Source organism: Cuculus canorus, chromosome 1 (genome assembly GCF_017976375.1).
Source record: "Cuculus canorus isolate bCucCan1 chromosome 1, bCucCan1.pri, whole genome shotgun sequence".
Lineage (NCBI taxonomy): Eukaryota > Metazoa > Chordata > Aves > Cuculiformes > Cuculidae > Cuculus > Cuculus canorus.
The window spans coordinates 134,760,555-134,780,267 of record NC_071401.1 but is presented as its reverse complement, the minus strand read 5'-3'; the positions used below and the strand labels follow the sequence as shown (position 1 = coordinate 134,780,267).

Genomic DNA, 19,713 nt, shown 5'->3' with positions numbered 1-19,713 from the left:
GAATTTAGCTTCCCTATTATGGTCCAGTCACTATCATCACACAAATCCACTTTTGAAGAGCTCCATGTGGACCACAGATCATTCACCCATGCCACCTCCTTCTCCATAGCGGGACTATAAAAACCAGCATCACAGTTTAGAACCAGGCCTACAATACTGGAAAATAATAACTCTCTATTCCAAAGGAAGCCTTTTATACTAATGTTTTCGAGAAAAAAAAAAAGCTCATTTGATTTATAAGCAGTGGTTTAAAGTACAGTAGACATCACACATTCAAACTTCATGCCTTATAAGGAATGTTCGAATTTTGGAAATACACCATTTTTCTGTGTTTCATGACACACAGAACACGTTCTCTGGATTTAGCATTTTAAAAACCTAGTGGTTTATTTACAAAAGAAAACCAACAACTATTTTAGGTTACGGACCATACAATGACAGATTTTTTTCAAGAAGTGGAATGTGCAACCTGCCACTGCAGGAGGCAGACTTGGAGGTACAAAGGCACAAGGTATTTACACCACAGAGCCAAGTAAATGGAAAAGAACTGTAGTCTTCATGCAGTCAAACAACTACTAGTTTAACTATAGATAAGTTAAAACAATTACATTAAAATCTCACAAACACACTAAAGATATCCTGAATTCTGGAGAAGAAAAACATGACTTAATATGCTGTTTTATTCAAGACTATTTTCTGCAACTCCTGAGCCAGCCTGCATTATGCAAGACCTCCCCATTCCCCTTCCCAAACAGCATTTGAGCTAAACCAAAAATGACTAATTCTTTTATTTGTAGCAACTGACCAGGGGAAAAAAAAATAAATCCTGTGCTTCTTTGTTTCAGTCAGAGCCACCTTTACATAATGCCTTGCAATTTTCAGGTTTCTTGATTAGCACTGTGTGGACTTTGCTAGTTAGAACAACTTCCCAATTATTCTGAGTATTGGGCAATTCCCAAACAGACAGCAGACAACTAAGACACAAAGTAATTAGTTTTCTTGTCCTACAAATGAAACATCGGGGGTGGGGGGGTGTAAGATTATAAACATTCTTCAAGTTTGAAGAAGAATGAGAGATATTTAAAACTATATCCTGCTTTCATTTGAGCATTGACACTACACCCACTGGAAAGAGACATTTCTCCTTTTCCACTGCAAAAAAATAGAGTTTTGCTACTAATAAGCCTCCTTGATCCCGTTTTGCCCCATTTATCTCTTACAGGCATCTCTTAAGATCTCTATTTTGCTGAGTCAAGAAAACATTCCTTCTCATTTTGATATTTCCTCTCATGTATGAACACAGTCACCTCAAAATCTCTGTCAAATCTAAGATTTAGAGAATCTGTAATAATCAGAGAAAAACACACAAGTACACAGTGCTGAGGCATTTTGCATCACACAGTTCGCAGCCCAGTCATCTCTCCTTCATGACCACCAGTGTACTAACACAGCCAAGCACTGTCACCGATATGATCTATAGTGGGAATATTTTAAGAGCTTACAACCTCATTATTTTACAATTTCACAGCACTAAACACAAAAGGAGTGGAGATACCAAGCTACTTTACCTCAAGTAACAGACTTTTTTAAAGCATATTCATAGAGCAGGATAAAAGCCTGTGAAGAGTTAAAACACGTTCTGCAGGTTTTTCTGGTACACTGCACGAAAAATAAGGGGATTTTAATTTGTTAGCAGCCCAGAAGGTGGGAAAGGTTCAGCTATTGCTAAACTACAGTCAGTTAATTCTCATATTTCATGATAATTGCTGTAACCACAACTATTTCAAGAGTTTCAAATGCCTGAAGTAAGATTTTCTGTCAACTCCTTTTCTAAGCTTGCCAAGCTTATGCATAACTAGTGAGCATTTATGAACTGGAACCATTTAAAAGTCAATCACCACAGAATGCAAGGGTTTTTTTTTCCTGTGGACAAATATTCATAAGCAAGAAACACAATAATGAATTTCAAAGGCTCGTAGTCAAACCCACATATACTGATGGCCATTATAGAGACACGCTTACTATTTCCAGTATTCCATTTAATCACGAATACAACTTCTTTCAAGCTACATCAAACAGTAAGTTTCCAAATATTTCAACCAGCTTTAGCAACTGTAATAATTTGGGGGGGCTGCAAATAAAAACTATCTTGGTGCATAATTAACACACAGTCCAAATATCTATGAGCACTAGCTTCGTGTATTTAAATTTTCTCAGTTTACCCACATAAATTCACCGCTGGTTGCAGGAAAAATCCTAAGCAAGCTCTTAAACCCACAAAATCTAAAGCCAAACATACCAGTATTCAAACACCTAGCAATATAAATGGAGAACATTAATGCTGTTTAATGTTGGATGGAGAAAAAAAGCATATAGGAGATATTACAGGAATCTACTATTGCAGAGTCCAAATATTTTTAAAATTAATAAGCAAAACAGAAGACTGTTTCATCAGCAGAAAGCATTAATTGAGAAGTACCTGAAATCCTTCAACATAATTACAGCTTTTCAATAGTCAAGTCAGTTTTGGGAGCTTCTCCCTGCATCTAACACCAACCTCCCACCGCCCGCAACAGATACCTCATGTAGATGTTGGCTGACAGCAGTAGGCATCCAGCACAGGTATGAGGAGGATCAAACGGGCAGGACCAAGACCATTGGTGCTGACAACTTATAATACAATTTGTGGAGGCCTGCCCCAGATGAGCAGCCTCTGCTATCCAGAGCGTTGAGTTTGACCTGGCTTTGGGGAGAAACGGAGTGCATATGGTGGCCAGATTTGATTCACCCATACTACACAGAGTAACAACTTGCCCTTTCGGAGTAAGCTGAAAATTTTATCTTGCCAGTGACTCTCAAACACCTTTAGAATAAAATGAAAGCCATGTGCAGTGCACCTCAAAATGCACATCAGATCCTGTCCTCCAAGGAATCCAGTCAAAGCCTTAATTTCAATAGAGCTAAAACCAGCTGCTAGTTCAGAAAGACTATTTTTGTTTGGATAAGTGCTTTCACAGGGCAGTAAATATTCCTTCAGTAAGTGGAGATGGTTCTGTATTGCCGATGCTACCAGAAAATAAGGGTGAAGGCTCATGTAGGGTATAAGAGGCACATGTGAGGGACTCATGGCTCAAAAATAACTACTTGCACAGGCTGTGTAGCTGTTGTTTCTTTTGATGTCTTACCTTGCAAGATATGCATACACTCCTACTAGGAATGCTTGCTCATCACCTTTCTTGCCTTCACAGGTATCTAAGCGAACAATAGCATTGGCCTCAGCTTGCTCAGCGCATTTTCCTTTTAATATGACCAAAAGAGTCATTACCAAGCATAAAGCCAGAGGTTAATTAACAAAACATATCACAAAAGTTGCCCTTCTATTTATTATTAATATACCAAATTTTTTCCCATGCATTTCAAAACTACCTCAGTAGAATTGTCCAATTCAATTGCCAATAGAATTGTCCCTTTCTTCTGTTCTATTTAAGCAGCAGAGTGTCAGAACCAACTGGGTTTGCCACAGTCTATTTTGAATGCAAGGAAGTGGCATGAAATATTATGACAAACAGAAATGTATTTACAACAGTCATGCAGGTGCTGAGAGTCCATTTGACAGATGAGAAAGAAATACAAAGGGTTTCAAACTGCACATCAGGCTCCGAATTTTCAACTTTCCCTTGGAAGAGTTATTGCCATCCTGCTCGAGGTTATCAGCAATAACCTTTGATTACCCAAAGCACATCACCTTTATGAGTAGTAACAGATGAAGGAATTTCTTCTTCGAGCATAACAAGATTCCACAGTCTTAAACTTCTGTACTCAGAAAGACCCACTAACTTAACCAGATACATCAAGGTACACTGAAGCTTATTAGAAAGACAAAGAATTAAAAAAGAGCTTCCACTTCCTAAGTAAATTCAGACACTACTACAACTGAAACTTCAATGAAATCCTCCCCTGTTACTGTGGCCATTATCTTTCAGAATACCTAATTATTTTGCAATTCCTTGCTCTCTAAGCAAGCTTAGATGAAAACATGTACAGAATTGTGTCTCCTAAAGTACTTTTAATTGGTAAACACCTGGCCAAATTAGAGGAAAATAAGATTTGTCCACCTGAAAAGGACTTATTCTGCTAGAAGAGAAAAAAACTTTTAGTTGTAGCTTGAGTTACCTAAATACTGAAAAAAAATCCTTAATTTTATTGTGAAGGCTGGGACTATTTCTATTTCATGCTAAAGATCTATATTTCTGAAAGCCTAATTCTTTTCAGTTATAGCAGCTGTTCTGATACAAGATACTGCTTATGCCTAAGCCTTGTCCCACCCACATTTTTTGACTGGTACATCTACGGTAAGTCAACACCAAGAACACAAGTCCACACAGCAATTTCTCCAGTTCCCTTTTACAAGGCAACCATTTCCCAACCACAAATCTGAACCCAATAACAATATCTAGGTAGCAATAAAAAAATACAAGTCTTCAATGGAAGCAAATTACTGTTCCTATTGGATTTCAAACATCGAGCTTGTCTCTCAACGCCAGACCTGGAAGTTTCCATAAAGAGTGCTGAAATAGTAACCTAGTAAAACAAGGTTCATAAAGTAGCGTGCATTGAATTGTTCCATAGACAGTCTAAGCATATGCAACCAGACAAGCTTAGAGCAGTAAGTTTAGTACCATGCAACCATATACTATATAGATTCACATTTTCAGATGTGATCAAACTGCTAATAATCACCACTGTAATAATGAACCCTAGCAAAGGCAGCAACAATTCTAAAAGAAAGCAAACACTTCTAGAGCCAGAAAAATGGTTATGAAGAAAGTATTTTATTTCCTAAAGACAATATTGTATGAAATTTCTGTCAACAGCAGTGGCAAAAACTTAGAAGTTGGTTTATCAGCTTTTTATTAAGTACAGTTCTTATTATCAGCTCAACCAAACATCAACATTCAAAGAAAAGTAGTTCAGTTTTGAAGATACACAGTGACCAAGAAACAGTTTTCACAGAAAGTTCTTCAGATTGGTCCCACGCCCAGCCACCTCACTCTTTCCTAAATGTCTTTCAAGAAAAAGACTGGCTTTGCAGCACACTCCAAAGGTAAATAAATTTGAGCTATTTTGGAGTGTGATGGAGCAAACTCAAAACTTCATCCTGCCAGGCTCTCTCTCTGTCCTATGGCCACGTTTAAATGCATTCACTGCTTTCAGCTGTGGCAGTAAAACACAGCAAGGTGGCTTTTAACAAACTGCAGGCTGTTTTTAAAAACAAAGAAAAAACATATAGTGTAAAATATCTTTAGAACCTCTAACAAAAGGGTGCAAATGACAAATCTGCAGTAACACAATTTTCAAATTGATTACAAGTTCTTTACTTCTCGTTACCAGAGGCACGAAGTACCGAGGCTGGCATTCCAGAGACACTGCATCCTTTCTACTCCAGACAGACAGAAAGCATTATTCAAAGTAGTTTAGTTATCCATTTCGAGAAATATTAAGACTAGAATTCAGATTTGCAATCTTCAGAAACAAAATAACTAATTCAGAATACATGGAAAAGGGACAAGTTTTAGATTACAGTTCAGTCAAATTTAGTTAGGAAAGATGGCTACATACCAAAAGTACTTGAAGAAGAGTTTGGTAATTAAGTTTGACAGGCTTGCTGCTAGTTTCTCCACGTCGCTTACTGAAGAGTTATTTGTAAGTAAAATTTATTAAGTCTTGCACAGGACTTCCTTTATTTTACATTCACGTTCTACCAACAGCAGAAGCCTGGCAAACCTCCTCTCCCTTCTTAACTCTTTATCTCAAGGATAATTCCTGTCCTATTGTTTGTCAGGCTTCTCTGTAGAAAGGCATGGTTTGAAGTCAAATGGTACATCCTGCCAAGGCATTTCTTGGCCTGAACAATATGCTGGATCTCTTAATCATTCACTCAAGCATAATCAGAAGCATATACAGACCAAAATACATTCCAGGCCAGTATCAGGCATGCATGTCAATGCAATTACCCTCACAAAGATGCAGAGAACCATAGTACAGGGGCCACAAGAAAACTCTTCCTGGACAAAAGCAATCACTCAAAATATCCCGTATCAAGGCTAGACTGCAGTGGACAGGACAGCTTCAGGTACTTCACCACTTTCCCTTATGCTGCGCTTTAGTTCAAACATTTTGTTCAGTGCTAAGACAAGAAAAGAAACACTTTCCCTGCCACGTGATGCTATAGACAACCATAAAAACTGTCATCAAAACAGAAATTCCACATTTATTTCACATTTATTGCTATAATAGTGTATTGCCAAGACTACCGGTCTTCGAATAGTTTAATATATATCAGAGTGCAAAGGAATGGTTAATATATTCTCTCAGCTATTTCCATGAAGAGAAAAGTATATATATGTTTTTAAGATAGCTTTGTAAATACGTTTATTCTCTCAAACTACATGGACCCCATAAATTTACAAAGCACAGCATGCATTAAGGTAAAAATTCATTAGTGTCACTCGTTCCTGTTAGTAGCTCAGCATTGCTGTAAAATCATTTATCATCTATATCACAGTACTCTTTTTCATGCTTAGTTCAAATTAGCTTAGTGTATCCATAAAAGATCCCTCTTTGCAGAATGCCAGGGAAGTCACACCACATGTTTTTCAATTCTCCATGCAGTTACATAAACATGTAGGCTACATGTTACATAAACTACAGTCTTTGAGCTATACATACCTCACTTTATAATAACCTGCTATATCTTTTGAACTCTCTAACCTATCTGTTGTTGGGTTTTGCTTTTCTTTAACCACAACACAAATGTTAGTGGTGATATTTTAAGCACTAACCATCTATGAAACTTCTACAGCCTCCCTTCTGTTTCAAACACCACTTAGCTTCAACATATTGAAATATCCCGCCTTTAGTCACTTTGCCAAACTAATAACAAAGTCTTTACATTCATTGTAAGAACACAACTGCCTCTATTAATGGTTACAGAATCAGCATTTGCAGCCACAGTCGCCAAGCTTGTCTGTTTGTCGTAAGAATAAAACAGCACAAAGAGGAACAGCAAAACAAGCAGTATTTTCCTACATGATGCAATACTCAAAACTCCAAAATTCAGTGAAATATTCCCTTTCATATTGCTAAATTGTGAAAAGCTTAGTACAAGGAAATACATGAATTATTTTTTTTTTAATTTGGTCATCAATTGCTTGGAAAGTCCAATTTTGCTTTCAGAAAAACTGTTACTACTTTGAGAATCCTTAAAGTTGCTCCAGTAACAAAGCCACTGACTTATCATTGGGATTCATTTTTTACTGCAGCCAAACCTTTGCTTCATTCCCTGAAGAGTGAGTGTAAAGACAGTGTCTAGAATTCTGAATGAACTGAACCCACCCACACCCCTCTTCGGCAATTAAAATTGACAAAGTTTCAGTTCTGAATTGCATATCCTACTCAAATATATGAAACTTGAGTTTGTGCCAGTTATAAAACCTTGATAGAACTAGGCCAAAGTCGAAAAGGTTATTTCTACCCTGAAGGCAATTTCTGCAGATCACAATAACCAAAGGTAACTTGTATTGTAGCTCTCTCCTACAATGTACAAAAATTAGATTTTCTGTAATAAGAGCAAAAAATAAAATCAAAACATTGTGATAAAACATTCTGGTTACCTCCCAGAAGCTATCACTAGAAACTTCTACTCCAACGGAGTCATCGTATGAGCCAGACATTTCTATGTATGAAGAACTGGAAAATATTCAGAGCTCAAACACCTTCAGAATCTGTAATAAAATACAAAAAAATTATGAGTATTATTAACGAAAAACAGTTATAAAAAAATAAATTAAATAGGTAACATCCTTCAATTTTTTGATACCTAGCAACACCAAGTAAAAACAAGAGGTAACCACACAGGGCCTGGAAAGAAACACAGTTCACAAAAGAACACTGTTCTACCACACAAAGTTCTTGGCTCTTATTATCACATTTGTTGGCCAGAAAACACTCAATCTATCTGCCTATATGAAATGTTATCACACTATTTTATCATAAAACTTCCTATTATGATCAAAAGAAAAGACTGGGCAGTGTGATCCTTACATGCTAAGTATTCCACTTCAAAGCATTTCATAAGAAACAATTAATTGATCTTTGCTACTGATACAATAACCTGCACTGCTTTCTACTAATTTTTCAATGTAAATCTATGTTATATAATCATAGAATGAGTTGAGTCGGAAAGGACCTTAAAGATCATCCAGTTCCACCCCCAGCCGTGGGCAGGGACACCTCCCACTGGATCAGGTTGCTCAAAGCTCCATCCAGCCTGTCCTTGGACACCTCCAGGGACCGGCATCCACAGCTTCCCTGGGCAACCTGTGCCAGTGCCTCAGCAGCCTCACAGTAAGCAACTTCTTCCTAATATCTAATTTAAATCTCCCCTCTTTCAGCTTAAAACTGTTACTCGTCCTATACCTGCACTCCCTGACAAAGAGCTCCAGCTTTACAGTAGGCCCCCTTTAAGTAATGCTATAATGAAACCCACTGGTAATATTTGAGGCCAAAATCACTCGCTAATTTAAAGAAAAATAAATAAACCTTTTCAGAAGGAAAAAGTTTAATTTCTGTAAGAATTTTATATTCAAACCATCTACTTGAAAGCTAAAGGCATCCACGAACACAACGCAGGGCTTCCTCAGAAACAATAAAGGAAAAACAACATGAAAAGCATTGCAGCTACGTTAAGTCAAACACAGGAGACGTGATCAGCCTCCTTCCCAAAAGTCTTAGTGCAGTTTGTTATTTAGACAGGCCCACTTATTTCACCCAGCCAGCTGGGACTAGACCTCTTACGGGGCTAGTAACTACCTGGACTAGTCATTTTCTTGCTCCAACTTTGCGCATTTTAAAGCGGAAAACAGATTCTAAACGATGTGGTGCATGTATCTACTGTTCCACATGTACCAAATAAAAGGTTATAGGCACACTCCAAGTCTCCCTGAAGCTGACAATTACTTTCTCTATCCTTAGGAGTTGAAACTCCCACACCTAGGATTTACTGCATTTTGTGACATGTTACCATACTATTTATTACATTTTAGTTTTAGCAAAACAAAGCAAAACCAAAAAAATATCAGCTCCAAATCCTAATCTTTATTACAAGACAATCATTACTTTAACAATTCTCACCCATACAGACACAGCTGCGTGGAAGAAACACAGGATCCACCCTCATTGAAGGAGATTATTTATAAAGTAGTGCGTATAAAAAAAATAAATCAGGATGGCTCTGAGCTAACGTTTAAGATCAGTATCAAAAACACCACTGAGGTAAAAAATTCATGCACTTATATCCACAAATGTGGTTTGCAGGCTGGAGACCAAGAGGTAGGAGAGGAAGGAAACAGCTCCCTCCTACAACACACACATGCAAATCCCTGCCTAATCTCTACAGACACTTCATTAAGTTGTCCTGTTTAAATTTCCCTTATCAAGTTTGCCTACAACTACTGCCAGGGCTAGACAGGGGTAATAATAAAACCCCTTCTGGGATGAATACCTTTATCAATAGGCCACAAGGTGAAGCTCCCTTCCTCCTTTGCCTCATGAATCTTGCTTCCCTTAATGCCATAGGGCCACTTCAAAAGGAAGAGTAGAAAATGCCTACAAACCTGGCCTGCCTTGCAACCTTGTGGATATGACAAGCTGCTGAGACAAATTAAACTGAAAGCCTCCAAGCTGAGGACAACTCAACACTAATTTTGCATTTCTGGGATACTCTTCAGAATAACTGCTATAAAGGCAGGCGTACTACCACTTGCTTGTAACAAAAACTAGCTACTGAAACACAATTGGTTCAAACAGTTACAGTGCACACTGAACAAAAAATTGCTCTGGCTAGAAGACAAGCCATTTCTCCTGAACAGTCTTTCAACAATTCATTTCCATAATCCAATTCACAGATCGCTTAAATAATCTTACCACTGAATACAGATTGAAAACTACAACAGGAACATTGATTGTTAGATTTCTATTTCGAAAAGATAGCTAAAAATACAGTAAGGATTCTGCAAAATGGCAACAATTAGAAAGGAAGACGATATATTGAGATGGAAGTATTTTTACATGTTAGTGTAATAATCTTCAACTTGCTATTAGTAATTACCAAAAGACCTTTTTTCACACCTACGCTTTTATTGAACCAAGAGGGGAAACTTTTATTGAACCAACAGAGAAAATTACTTTAAACCACTATTTGACTGTCAGTTTCTTAGCAGCATACCTTTACATGGAATGCTTTCTTTCCAAATTTTGGCCCTTGCAATTCTATAATACATTAAGGTAAGCGAAGATCACATTTAAACATCCCATGTAAGCATTTGTTTTCTGATAGCCTTTCTTAGATAGTCATAAGCAGCACAAGGAGAAAAAAAAAGCGCTATGAACTTGCAACTTGTTAGAAAAAAATCAAAAGAATAGTTTGATATTAAACAGTTTTTTCGTGTTTGTTTTGAAGTTTTCACAAAAATATAAGGTTATGTAGTGATATCTTTAACCATAACTTCTGTTATTATTTAATTTGACCAAAGGGAAACTTAAGAGTTTAGAGACACCACTCTTGTGTGTTTTAAAGCAGGTAATAGATTCTAAACGATGGTATGATGCATGTATCTGCTGTTCCACCTGTACCAAGGCATGTTCCATGACAGAAGGTCTCCTTGAAGCTGACCATTACTTTCCCCAGAAGTTGAAATTCCTACACTATTGTTAGATCAGTAAACATTGCTAGTTGGATTCTCTTAACTGTTCCGTGGCCTCTTGTCTTTTTCCCAGTAAGCAGCACTAACGATCACATTACTCTGAAACCAAGCGAGTGATGGAAGCAAGCGTATGACCCAGGCATGCCATGCAGAACAAGGGAATGAACAAGATTCCAAAGGTTCTCAGGAAGAGTTATAGTTGTTTTTCTATAGCACACCAAGATCTTTCAACCAAAGCATTTACTGCCATTTAGAAGAAAGGCAGGCAACTGTAGAGCTCAGCATCTTGGAAAAAGAGACCCTTATGCAAAAGTACAAGTCTAAAGGAAAATTTCAACAAGACACCTGTCCCACTCCCCAAAGTACACAACAAGTACTTTTCCCCCCCCTCCAATTTCAAAAAGAAAAGCCAGTGAAAGTTTTCTGAAGCAATAATACAGTGCCAGCTTACCTTTAACAAAATAGCCTAAAGTATACCAGTGCTGGAAATGTCATCTGAAAAGTTACTCAGAAAAAAAATGGAAAAGTTGAAACAGAGGAACATTTTCTTAAATGAGGGAACAGGTTGTGGGGATTTCTTTTTTAAAACTTTTACTCCTCCTCAACTAAAACTACATAATACACACAGCTATCCTTTTTTCCATAAAAGTATGAAAATGATCAGCACTCAGGAAATTCTGATGGTTTTAAGGTTTTTACATGCCAAATGCTATTCTGTGAGAAAGTATGAGCAAGCGTATTTAGGGAAATATTATGAAGTCATAGCAACAACTGGCACACAAAAACATTTGTACAGCACCACTTAAAAATAAACTGAATACTGAGATAGGAACATTAAGCAGTATGAGTCATGCTACCCTGATGAAATAGAATTATTACAGCAGACGGTCCTTTAGCACATTTTTTGTAAGGGTTAGGTTCTCCCATCCTTCAAGTGAATTTGCAGTGGTTTCACAATGGAAGTTCATTGCACTTTGATTTGCAGGGTCTTCCATTTCACTATAAAAAGTAAACCTATGAACAACTAAGGCTGTTGGTATAAAATCTGGGAAATTTAGTTCAAGACAACAAAAGAGATGAGTTCTGCACAGATTCTCCACAAATGATCACCTGCATCTCTCAAAGCTTGGGGTTCTTTGGTTGGCTAGATTGCAACAGACCAAGAAATCCATAGAAAAGCACAGGGCACACCCCCAGCTCCTATTCTCCCACAAGTGTGTCTTTGTCCACTCTGGCCTTTATCTTACCACTCCACGAGTCACACCCAGCTCCTCAGGAGTGCCTACATTGCCTTTTTCTTGTCCCTCAACCACTTGCTGAGCAAGCAGTAGTACGGCACTCTAGCAGTTTCCACCCACCTTCACACCGACTGGCAAACCAGCTGCCCAAACAGGACAGATTATTACCAAGCTCACATTAAGGTTCTCTTGAGCAGGTACATCAGTTTATCTCTGTTCTTCTTTAACGTTTACCTGAGCCTGATTGATTGATAAAAAAATTATGGATGCAGGAAGTTAGAGAAGGCAAAAGGTACAAGCCTCATTTTCCTCAGAAGGCAGATTAAAGATCTTGGCTGAACAGAAACCACTTCTAGATCTTGCTCTGTGCCTTTTCCTCAGCACACTCTTGGACAGCATAACTTTAATTCTTCTGAAGATATTTTCTTCCCGTGTCAAAGAACTTTGGAATTTCCCTTAAAAAACAAAGTCTCAATATTTTACTAATCATGAAGCCAAAGGTCTTAAAACAAGTCTTAACCTGTGTCACCACAAGCACGTAAACCACCAAATGTGAAGGCAGCACAGACAAAGCCCTTGTTGCCTTTTGTCATAAAAAGTCCCAGCACACATTAGCTAAGAACTTACCTGTGCTAAAAATAAACCACAAAGTCCAGCTGCGAAAAGTAACTATATACTCAAGAGCATGTACTGTAATAGCTACAGAAATGGTGCAAACAAGGAAGCCTCAAATTTCTTGACTTAGTGATTTTTAAACAATTCTCATAAATTAGGACGCATTGATCTTGGACACAAGTAAACTGACCAATACATTTTTTTATAGATTCCTCTTAGAGAATACTCTAGCAGTGCTATCTGCTAAGGACCTTGAATGTCTTCTCTACCACTAGTGCCCTACAATGGGAAAAGCAGTGCTATAAATATCCTGAAGGCTTTTAGAAAATACTAACCAATACTGAAAAATGAACCTTCAGATACTGCACACAAAAACACCTGAATAGAATATGCTGCCCCTGCCCTCAAAAAGTTGGTTTTGATGCTGTTACCTTGAAAACAATTTACAAAAATCCTTGCGTCATTCATGTTGAAATGCTTGATTTTTTTTTTACTCCCTTTTAACTTCACATGTCAGATGGTAGAGATAAGCACAACACACAACTTGCAAAAATCTGTGTAACAAATGCAGACTTTTAAGGTGTTAAAATAATCCAGTGAACCTCAAAGCTTCTCTTAAGGTGCTTTCCAACAGGAAGAGTGGAAAAAACATTTAAAGAAACTGTTCAGTTTATCATCCCCAGCCCCCAATAACAGACTAATTTGTTTGATGAATTCTTACTGTGAAACAACTAGTGTTGTTTGTTGAAAGACATATTTCACATTCTGAACCTCCCTGGAAGATGATGTTTATTTTGATTACATAAATCACTAATTCAAAAAGACAATACTAAAAAGAAAAAAAAAATCCAATTAAGGTGTCAGTGCAATGATGAGAAAGAATACATTCTGAGTCTGATATTCCAACACAAATAATGCCTGCAGACAAAACACTACTTCAAATACTTGAAACCTGAAGGCAGTGCCCCACAGCATTGTCCTGCAGATCCAATCACCATTTCCCACTACGTACAATCCAGATGACAAACAGGAGACGTGACTCCTCCTGCCTTGCTTCCAGAACTTCACTGTTTCTACAACAGAGAGAACTGACTGAAGTCATCAGTGCCAATGTGACATAATACTTAGCTCTTCCTACTAGTCTCTCATCTACAATATGCTGCTTTAAAGCAAGGCCATCACTAGGACTGTGGCTCCAAATGACAAACCAATCCACAACAGAGGAAAACCTCAGAACCATAAAATGACAGAACCCTTCAAGAAGCATCAGACCACGTTGTTCAGGACTTTGTACAGTCAGGTTTTGAAAACCTTCACAGACAGAGCTTGCAGAACATCTTTGTGCAATCAGTGCTTAACTGCCCTCAAAATGAGGCAGAAAAAAATTTAATCAATCCACATCTAGGAATCTAAATGGTCTCTTCAGCTATTAATATTATCTTCCTATTGTCTCTGAAGACTCTAGAGAGGTGAGCTCAAAGACAGCCTACCAGCTTCCAGAAGAGAAAAGCACTCAGTCACATTATCTGTTAAATTTATTTTTGGAATGACAGGACTTATGACTATGGATCTGACTCAGCAGGATTTTCAAGTTTCATGACTAGGGAGTAAAATACCTATGTGTAAAGACACTACTCAACTTCGATTAGCTGCTCAAAAACTTTCAGTTATAGCATTTTTCCATATTACTCACAGAGTCTCAGGTTTTGTTCCACACAAATAAAATAGCAAGGAAATGGGACTTCATTGTATGGAAACAAACATGTCCTATGCTTTAAGTGCAAACAACTGTGGTTTGCTACCCAGTGCAGCTACCATGAATCTGCTGTATCTCATATTTCCTGGTTATATAAAGCAATTTAGAAATGGCTTCCTTTTCTATCCTGTCTAAATAACTTGCTCTATCAGAGTTCCAAGTTCTTCAGGGCTGCAATTCATTTACTGTTTACATAGAAAGAAAAAAGTTCCATAACTTCTTTAGCAATATTGTGAAATCATGGACCAAAACCTGTTAAGAATCACAGCTACTGACACTTAAAAGTCCATAAATTAATAAGACAAGTAACTACAGGAAAAAAAAAAAGCCATTTTGGTTTACACCTTCAAGTGACATCAAGGAATTCTACGCCCTGGGTGCAGGGAACAAATGCATCAAACCAGGATTATTCACTACTACTCTGCTGTGAACTCTTCTAATTTCAATCAGTAGACATGAATTAATGTTATAAATAGAAGTCAGGCCTTACACTATCAAAGGTAGAGTCTCAAATCAATGACCTTGGCCTAATTCTTTTTCTTCAATCTATAAAACAGGGAGGCTAGCACCCTCTTTCACAGAGACATAAGAAAATCTTTTAGTCTCCACCAAAAAACAATTACAGCAACAAAAACCAGAGAAAAGTCTGTAAAAGGAAATCGTTGCTTCCTGGGGAATTTAGCCTGTACATTAAGGTCAGCAGAGCCATACACCCAAATGATTTATTTGAAAGAAGCTGACAGCAACTCAGTTGGTGTATCCTATATCCTGAGCATTAAAAGAAGGAATCTAGGCAATGGGCGCTGTTACAAATTGTGTAACTATTTCTTATTAAGCAGGCTCCTCTGAGACTGGAAGCAATATTTATTCTTATATTTTCTACTTTGAATACCTGAGTATTTTGCCACCTAGACATTTTTCAGTTACCAAATAGCATAAAATGACATTAAATAGCACAGAAGCTACTAGCTTATACTAGTTATGAATAACTGTAAGTAACAAGAGATACCTTGCACTTCCGTGGCTCATAGGTGGTAGGAAAAGGAGCGAGAAGTAGCAAGAAGCTGTTAGGAACAGGGAGTGCAGGCTGCAAGCTGCCAGAGCAAGAGGGACAGCGGTGGAAGCAGGGAGAGCTGCCTGGCTTCAGCCAAGCCAGAGGACATCAAAGCTAAGGGGCTTCCGCAGGTGTGCCATTGCTTTTGCCCCTCTCCCCATACTCCAAGTCAAAGCAGCTGCTAGATACCAAGGAAGTAAACCCCCTGAGATGAGGCTGACGGTTCTCAACAATTTCCTTGCTACTACTAGATTATATTCACCCATTCTCATGTTTTTTAAATGCTACGTGTAACACGCAATAGAAAAGCAGTGAAAATAGCATTAATTTGCTGTCTAAATATGCAAACAGTGAGACACAGTTCTAGCACACATAAGAAGATCACTAAAGCAGTTAAAATTTCCTTGTTATTTACCACATGTAAGAAGACCCCTACAACGATTGTGAGAAGACAGTATCTCAAATTCAACTCTCCAGGCACATCAACATTACGTGACTGAATTTTTACAATATATAAATTTCACAATGCTTAATATAAGGAATAAGAACAGCTGTTTTAGTCCTTACATTAAGCAGAGTTTGAATATTTTATTAAATGAAATGTAAAATTATTAAGCTTCATCATCTTTGAATAACACACACAGCATAGAAAAGCATCTCTGAAGCACAAGGCAATGACCCAAACATTGTCAAACGGACTCACCCTCCACATTATATTTCATATATGCACAAGTATTATCTCACTCTCAGACTCCAGAGAGGACAGTCCCACATTATAGGCCACTGTTTCTGTCTGGTTTTACAATCAAAGACAATATAACTGAACCCTTCAAGCCTCTTGAGGAATTCTCTCTCAAAATCACCTGCCTTCACTGCAGCCATGAGCAGCAATGGCAGAGTGATGTAGCCATCAGAAAAGTAGCTCCTATCTCCTACCTTTCTTCCCCTTAATTTGTTATTAGACATGCTGGGTTTTTTTTGCAGACTGAAGACCTAGCTGTCCTAGCTGCTCCTACACACTGCCAGCACAACCTCCCTCTGCATTTCTTCCAACTAACCAGGAGACGCCTTAAACAGCAAATACTTTGTGGAAAAATAATTTTTTATTCTCTGCCTGACAAACCACTCTGTGTAGCTGCATTATTTTAACTGTGCATTCTTTTTGTTTGTTTGTCTGTTTTAAGCAGTAAAATTATTAATCATCTTCAATGGCTTCGCAGAAGTTTCTGATTTAAAGTTAATAATTTAATGCGGTCAGTGTCCATTTAACACTGCAAATTATAAGCTTTAAATGGCATCGCCATACAGCCTAAGGACACAAAGTTGATACATAGCTGCTCAGGGAGCTTTGAAATATTTGGATATACTTAAAACAAACCTTAACATACTCAGGTTATACTTTTTGCTTAGCTGGAGGTATGAGGGATGATGCAGTAACCGAAACAAACTATGCAAGGGAAAAACTTTCCAGGTCTACAGACACAAACTGCACCTGCATTTTCAAGACTCTGCTTAAAGCTGGATAGTATTGTTAAAATGTCTCTGCTCTGCTGTATGACAGTATGACTTAAGGCATGCCAACACTGAAAGTTTTTACTTTGAATACCTAGTATCAACCTACACGGAAATTACCTCACCACTTGCTTTTAGTTTTAAAATATCCAAGGCTGATAAAAGATTTTATTGATTAATATTGATTTTAGAAGATTATTTAACATGGCTCTGTTGTATTTAAGGAAGTTTAATTATTTTTTTTTTAAATGATCGCTCCTACACAACATTAAGTGGTCAAATTTGAGGTTGATTCTTGTGAAAGTATTGTAATACATTTTTCTGTGCCTTGAAAGTCAGGAAAGAAAAATAACAGAGAAGTTTCAGCAATTACGAAAAAAGCAAAGGGTTATCTTCAGCTTTATTCAGGCAGATCTGCGAAGATTTAGTTCAGAGGTCTTAAGATAATTATTTTTGTGACAAAAATGCATGCACTATTCTCTCTTTTTTCATTAAAACCTTCTTTCAACTTCAGCAGCCTACTACCGAGCAAAACCACCAGCTTGGCTAATTTGGTTACACGAGTGGCTCAGTACTGCAAGAGAGACTTCAAACTACAGACTCAACAGAATAAGAATTTAAAAGCAATGAAGACTTTAATTTCCCTAAGACAAAATTATACCATGCCAGAATTTCTGAAGTACTGTTTTGGGTTTTTTTTCCTGCATCCCCTCTTGAACTTCAGGTTATGGAGTTTTAAGCATGATGTAAGTTACAAAAAAATGCCTATAAAAATTACACGGATTGCTGAGCAGAGGCAAGGAGTCATCTTCGGCCTTTCCGACCTGCTACTGAAGTCATGCTACTATTCAAAGTGCTTCAACAAGGACACACTTTCGTATGTATTCTTAACTGAAAACTGAATTTTCTTTAACTTTTTGGAAGACAGAGCTCTTAATTTCAAATGCAAGATACTGTCTGAACACAAAAGTCATACTTACTGTGTCCCTAAGCAGGGAATATATCTCTTAAATTACCAAACACCAATGCCAAGCTACAACATATATTTAAATTAACCTGTATGATAGCCATTAGGGGATCCAAGCAAACTTATCCAGAGCACCTAGCAGCCAAAAAGCTTAATTTTCTTCCATAATCCATGTGATGTATAGACAGCATAAAAGGAACTGTGCAATTTGTATATATTAAACAGACATTATAATTTGTTTGATAAAGGATCTGATTTAACCCCTATTTAGCACTTGTTTTACAGGTTAAAGTAAAAGCACCTGATCTGTTTGTACACTGTGCTCTAAAAATTAGCGTCTTTAATTTAGCATAGTTTTGATACACTACACAGAGTTGCATCTTGTTTCCTGAACCAACAGCACTTCTTGGCAAGTCAATTCTCCCTACTGAAATCATTATTAGCAACATATTCTTCAGAATCCTTCTGCAGAAGAAAGAGTCAAAATTAGCAACACATCTGAAGCTGAAATCAAGGTGACCTTGGCACAAGAAAAAAAGTAGTTGCTAAGTCACATGAAAACCCCCAAACCAGAAGCACAATGTCATTATCTCTAAGTTGTAGGATATTTATCTTATCACAGGCTCACCGGATATTAATCCATAAACATTGGAAAAAAATGCTCCCCAAATTCCCTCTCCAAATTTTCAGACTGATTTCTATGTTGACTCCTCTTACAAACATAAAAGGAGACATTGGAAAATAAGAGATTTTTAAATTAAAGCACTGTAATTAGGCTAAAAACCCCCTATTTTTATAAGGCACCTCAGATTGTTTCATAATGAATAAGACTAAGATTGTACTAAATTGTTTTGCACACAGCCTAACTGAACCTGGCTTTAATCAACATTTAATACTTAAAACAAACGTGGTAGGTGTGCTGTCCCAGCGAACACCGAGTGCTTCCTGCAGATTCTTCAGGTAACACAGGAAAATATAGGACAAAGTACATTTAAATAGCATCCTTCCTGAGATCAGGTACAGAATCTAACCATCAAAGAGTAAAGTAAGTAAAACATCCCCCTGCTTCTGTTGAGATGCACAAAAGAGAAGCAACATAAGAACAATTTCACAGTAGACTTTCTGGTCACAAAATGCTTGCACTTTAGATTTTAAATCTCAGAACACTGTTATAGTATAGAAGAAATTTCCAATTCTTAAGACATACTTCTTAAATTTTAGATCCAGAAAAGGACTCTAAGGTACATAGAGCCATAAGACCTAGGCGTCATGCTATCTAGTACAATATTAAGTGATCATCCTCTGAATAAAGAATCATTAAAACTAGTTTCTTTAAAAGATGCAGGTCTTTCTGATCAAGGAGAAATCCACATTAACATTTTCTTCTGCAGGAAAAAAAACATAGCAAAATTGGCCTAGAGTACATTTTGCCAGAAACCCACCTGAAGAACTCATGACCATTTGGCAATTAAATTAATTTGAAAGATCAAAGAGTATTTTTTATTTTTTTTAAGTCAGAGGGTTCCATTATTTAGGTTGAAGTGATTAAAATGTGAAAATGCAGGAAAAGCTTCAATTTAATTAGAAATGTTCACTCTTTTCTCATGTTTGCTTCTGTGGTTCCTTTGACAGCACCCATTAATTCACATGTCCCATCAAAGTCTCCTAAAACAAAATAAAACTTAATATTTTGGCATCCTCCCCAAATACATAAAATTGAGATTAACAGGCCTATAGTCTTGTTTCAAAGAAGCAAGAAGGGGGGCAGAAGACCACATGACTTCAACTTGCAAATTAGACTTGGTAAG

The 19,713-nt window shown here is 37.3% G+C and overlaps 1 protein-coding gene across 4 annotated transcripts in view; it reads right to left on the bottom strand.

Moving 5' to 3' along the window:
* The window catches only part of PACSIN2 (protein kinase C and casein kinase substrate in neurons 2), a 57,896-nt gene that overhangs the window by 18,437 nt on the left and 19,746 nt on the right, over nt 1-19,713 (bottom strand). For all 4 annotated transcript variants that reach the window (XM_054082637.1, XM_054082619.1, XM_054082645.1 and 1 more), the window contains one exon: nt 7,674-7,784. In XM_054082637.1, coding sequence (XP_053938612.1) covers nt 7,674-7,733 — 60 coding nt within the window. In that variant the 5' untranslated portion in view covers nt 7,734-7,784. The remainder of the gene's footprint in view (nt 1-7,673; nt 7,785-19,713) is intronic.